The sequence below is a fragment of the Sinocyclocheilus rhinocerous genome, unplaced genomic scaffold (genome assembly GCF_001515625.1).
Source record: "Sinocyclocheilus rhinocerous isolate Xijiao unplaced genomic scaffold, SAMN03320098_v1.1 scaffold2343, whole genome shotgun sequence".
Taxonomy (NCBI): domain Eukaryota; kingdom Metazoa; phylum Chordata; class Actinopteri; order Cypriniformes; family Cyprinidae; genus Sinocyclocheilus; species Sinocyclocheilus rhinocerous.
In genome coordinates, this window is record NW_015650719.1 from 89,874 (window position 1) to 95,393 (window position 5,520).

General features: G+C 36.0%; 1 protein-coding gene across 1 annotated transcript in view; it reads left to right on the forward strand.

Moving 5' to 3' along the window:
• The window catches only part of LOC107712533 (transcription factor COE2), a 37,914-nt gene that overhangs the window by 26,665 nt on the left and 5,729 nt on the right, over positions 1-5,520 (forward strand). Inside the window, exons 7-11 of the mRNA XM_016517835.1 lie at positions 331-412; positions 2,959-3,100; positions 3,359-3,489; positions 3,636-3,762; positions 4,591-4,679. Of these exons, the coding sequence (XP_016373321.1) occupies positions 331-412; positions 2,959-3,100; positions 3,359-3,489; positions 3,636-3,762; positions 4,591-4,679 (571 nt within the window). The remainder of the gene's footprint in view (positions 1-330; positions 413-2,958; positions 3,101-3,358; positions 3,490-3,635; positions 3,763-4,590; positions 4,680-5,520) is intronic.

Genomic DNA, 5,520 nt, shown 5'->3' on the forward strand with positions numbered 1-5,520 from the left:
AGTTCTATAGTATTTTGTCGCGCCGCGCCACTCGCGTCCGGTGTAGACACTGTTTAACATTGGTTTTGCTTTCTTTCACAGAACTAATAGTTGCCTGGGTTGCGTACGTATGTGTGGGGTGGAGCTATCAAAATAGGGGCGGGACCCTTTTGGAGTAGGGGCGTGTTTGTTTTGGTGATTTCAAATATCAACATTGGCTACCAGAAACTTTGGATAAAAGCATCTGCTAAATGACTAAATGTAAATGTGAATAAAACATATGTGGTTTACATTTTGTTTGTTTGTTTTTTTCTTTGTGTGTGTGTGTGTGTGTTTGTTTGTTTCCCACAGATTTTTCTTGAAGTTTTTCTTAAAGTGCAATCAAAATTGTCTGAAGACAGCAGGGAATCCCCGAGACATGAGGAGATTTCAGGTATTGATCATTTATTTGTAAATAAACGCCCTTTGCAAAATGCAGAAATCCAAAAAGAACGCATATCACACCTCTATTCATCAATTTGCACTGGCTACCAATAGCTGCTCGCATAAAATTTAAGGCATTAATGTTTGCCTACAAAACCACCACTGGCTCTGCACCCCTTTACCTAAATTCACTACTTCAGACTTATGTGCTACCAATAGCTGCTCGCATAAAATTTAAGGCATTAATGTTTGCCTACAAACAAACCCACCGCTCTGCACCCCTTTACCTAAATTCACTACTTCAGACTTATGTGCCCTCTAGAAGCTTGCGTTCTGCAAGTGAACGGTGCATTATTGTGCCATCCTAAAGATGTTCCCTCCTGGTGGAATGACCTGCACCTGCCCAACTCAGTCCGAGCAGCTGAGTCCTTAGGCATCTTCAAGAAACGGCTAAAAACACATCTCTTCCATCTTTATTTGACCTCCCCGAGACATGAGGAGATTTCAGGTATTGATCATTTATTTGTAAATAAACGCCCTTTGCAAAATGCAGAAATGTTATGTTGTCTCTAAGGTAGAACCCATTTACAATGACTTCAATCCCTTTTGCTGACTTCAATCCCTTTTGTTGACTCATTTCTTTACACTCAAAAAAAAAAAGAAAAAAAAAAGATCTTAACCAAAATCTTTATTTCCAGTAAAAATACCCAAACGTCATTAAAACTAGTAAATTTGCTTTAGATATTACAATTTGTCAGAGCATGTATCTTGAATGTATTTTTTCTTTTAAAGATTAAGATGCTTTATGTACAATGCTGTATGTAGTTTTGAATAAAAAGAGAGTGTGATAGAGATTTATATAAAGTGTCTGACTACAAAATCTCATAAGAGACAGAGAGTGATCAGAGAAGAAGCAGAAAAGTATTAGAAGCAAGGATCATCAGGAAATCAGCCAAGGTGCTTCAGGAAGTTGTCAGGATTTGAGTGATGGGCTCCAGATGGGGAAGGTCAGGCTCTGTGACCCAGGAAGTGCTCACTGGGGACCCTCCTGCTTTACTTCCTCCCACTTGTCTTTCACTACTGGAGCCACTATCTGACATTTCATCCCTCACTCTTCATTTCCCTGCTGTCCTTCCTTATTCATTTTTGTGCATTTATTTCATTTTTTTTAGTGTGACATTTCTTTTCTTATTTGCAGCAGACTGCATCCCTCATATCGTTTGTACATTTGAGCATTTATGTTCTCATTGTTTTTATATTAACTTTCGTTTCACTTTGAAACAACACCCAATTGAAACCACATTGGTATGTGGTTTAAAACCCAATTTTTTTTAAATTTTTTTATGTGTGTAGGTTTTTTTAGGATGGGCATACATATTGGGATTTTAGCTGTCATATGACTCTATTTTATCTATTTTTTGCACTCTCTATTCTAATTCTATTGTATCTATTTTTTTATTTAAAAAAACAACAACACTCTACCCTTTAAGACTTCTAACTGCTTGTTTTCTTTAAAAAAGCCTCTAACACTAGCTTTCTCTATTCTTTTTCTATTTGTATTCTTTTCATTTATTATATAATTAACAAAAAATTATTTGTTTTCTAACTGCTTGTTTTCTTTAAAAAGGCCTCTAACACTAGCTTTCTCTATTCTTTTTCTATTCTTGGGATTTTAGCTGTCATATGAGCTTGCCAATGTTTTGTTTTATTTATTTATTTTTACAGTTTGGAAAAATCATGTCATATTCATTGATGCTTATCTGGTCAAGACTTGCTTTGTGCAAGAAGAATGGCAAAACCAACCATATACCAATCATTTTAAACATGTTTTTTTTGTTTGTTTTTATGATTTCAAATTTGTATGATTGTCAGCTTAAATTCATCCAGTGTATAGGCTCGTCCCTATTTCTATGTCATACACGACCTAATCACTACACTAGGCTACAGAGATCTGAATACTGTTGTCCTTAGATAAAGAAAAGAAACAGAGAAGGGATAAATCAGGTGGAAAGTTGGGAAAAAATGTTAGCATAAATGAGATTATTTGGAGAAGAATACAGGAGAACATGGAAAAGCCATGTTCCTGTGGCTCAGTGGTAGAGCATTGCGTTCACAGCGCAAAGGGTTGTGGGTTTGATTCCCAGGGAATACACATACTGGTAAAAAATGTATAGCCTGAAGTCGTGTCTGCTAAATGCATAAATTATTAAATTAATTAAAAGCCAGAGAAGGATTAGAACAAACAATTTCAATAATACTTGGGGGTATTCTATAAATATTGCAATTTTATCTTACACTCTTTGGCTGCATTTTGTGTAATGCTCTTGATGGCAAATGATTCAAAAAGGGCTATAAAACTGTACATTTTAAATCAGCAGCAGAAGTTTCTAAAGATGACATTGCTAGGATATCATCGATCATATTTTGAGATATCAAATCCGTTTTTTATTAGTTTTTTTAATGGCATGACATCTAAAGGTTTTAATGTACAGTTCTTACACGAATCTCCTTTAAATTGTTTGTGTTATTAATATGTCTGTCTTTGCATTCCAATAGGTGGTTTTGTCGACCACAGTCAGTGTGGATGGTCCTGTACTAGCCATTTCTGATAATATGTTTGTGCACAACAACTCCAAACATGGACGTCGCTCTCGTAGAACAGATTCAAATGAGACAGTGGAGACTAGCATGGAATATGGTGAGATTCAGAAATGACATTAAAAAAGCTCAATTTAATTGTCGATTTTGTGCATTAATCCACAGTTATATACAAGGGGAGGACGGTTTTAACCATAAAGTTGGAAGGGCAGCTCTAAGTTATCTTACTCTGTTGAAAGAGTAGAAACGAGTAGCTCTGTGGTCAAGTAAAACTTACTGAGGGATGTTTCTTAGACCTTGAGTAATCATTTTTTGCATCTTTAATGTCATTTTCATTTTTGTCATTTCTCTACTACAGCTACTCCCTGTATCAAAGCCATCAGCCCTAGTGAAGGTTGGACTACAGGCGGAGCTATGGTAATTGTGATTGGGGAAAACTTCTTTGATGGTCTGCAGGTGGTGTTCGGGAGCATGCTCGTGTGGAGTGAGGTATGCATTTGTAGACTATCGAAGCAAGCTTTAACTTGCAATAGGGAAAGCTTTTGTAATATTTTGAAAATTGCCTTAAGGATTGAGCGCCAACATTCTTAAACAATTAACTTTAAGAGGTTGTTTTTTTGTCATTGTTCATGCAGTTAATCACTCCTCATGCTATCCGAGTTCAAACTCCTCCTCGACACATACCAGGGGTTGTAGAAGTTACGCTATCTTACAAATCTAAGCAGTTCTGTAAAGGAGCTCCAGGGCGCTTTATTTATACAGGTAAATACACACCCATGCAGAATCACAAATTTAATGATAAAGTGTGTTATATTAAACTACTTCCTATCCATGTTTAAAGTGCAGAGACAAATGATTTGGCTTCCCTAAAAGTGAAAGCATTGTGGTTTTTTGCCACTTTCAGAACACCAAAACATTGCCATGTTTATTTGAGTGGCCCAACATGTCATCTTATGGCTCATCCAATAGAAGTTTTGGGTGAAACTGCCTGTTTAGCTGAACTATGAAAAAATGGTAAAAGGGGCAATTGCAGTATTTGGACAACCCAATTTGGAAACAATTGATATTATTTTTTGGTAAAGGAGCTCCAGGGCGCTTTATTTATACAGGTAAATACACACCCAGACATCCACACCCATGCAGAATCACAAATTTAATGATAAAGTGTGTTATGTTAAACTACTTCCTATCCATGTTTAAAGTGCAGAGACAAATGATTTGGCTTCCCTAAAAGTGAAAGCATTGTGGTTTTTTGCCACTTTCAGAACACCAAAACATTGCCATGTTTATTTGAGTGGCCCAACATGTCATCTTATGGCTCATCCAATAGAAGTTTTGGGTGAAACTGCCTGTTTAGCTGAACTATGAAAAAATGGTAAAAGGGGCAATTGCAGTATTTGGAAAAACCTATTTGGAAACAATTGTTATTATTTTTTGCAATTGTGTTTGGTGCTATTAGTAAAGAGCACATTAAATACCATACCTGGTTGCTTTCTAAACGTACATACTATGGGATATATGCAGACAGTGGAATATGTGGAGGGATGTTTTAAAGACAAATTGATTCTCACTTAGTATGGTTATCTCTAGCACTGAATGAGCCAACTATTGACTACGGCTTCCAGAGACTTCAAAAGCTGATCCCACGACATCCTGGTGACCCCGACAAATTGGCAAAGGTTAGTAAACACTGCTATATGCTTATGATATATACAGTTAGGTCCATATATATTTGGACACTGACACAATTTTCATAATTTTGGCTCTGTATGCCAACAGAACAGAATTAAGATGAAACAATCAAGATGTAATTGAAGTGCATACTTTCAGCTTTAATTCAAGGGGCTGAACAAAAATATAACATAAAATGCTTAGGAATTACAACCATTTTTATACGTAGTCCCCCTATTTTCAGGGGCTCAAATGTAATTGGACAAATAAATATAATCATAAATAAAATGTTCATTATTAATATTTTGTTGAGAATCCTTTGCAGGCAATGACTGCCTTAAGTCTGGAACTCATGGACATCACCAAAGACTGGGTTTCCTCATTTATGATGCTTTGCCTTTACTGAAGTTGACTTCATTTGTTTGTTTGTTTGTTTGTGGGTCTTTCTGCCTTTAGTTTTGTCTTCAGCAAGTGAAATGCATGCTCAATCGGGTTGAGATCAGTGATTGATTTGGCCATTACAAAATATTCCACTTTTTTACCTTCAAAAATTCCTGGATTGTTTTTGCTGTAAGTTTTGGGTCATTGTCCATTTGTACTATAAAGTGCGTTGCTGAATCTGGGCTGAGAGTATATCCCTATACATTTCAGAATCAGTGGTGGACAGTAACGGAGTAGCTTTACTTCGTTACTGTACTTAAGTAAATTTTTCAAGTATCTGTACTTTACTGGAGTCGTTTTATTTTGAGTAACTTTTACTTTTACTTCACTACATTCCAAAGCATAAGATCGTACTTTTTACTTCACTACATTTCATAAAACATATCGTTACTCCTTATAATATATCAC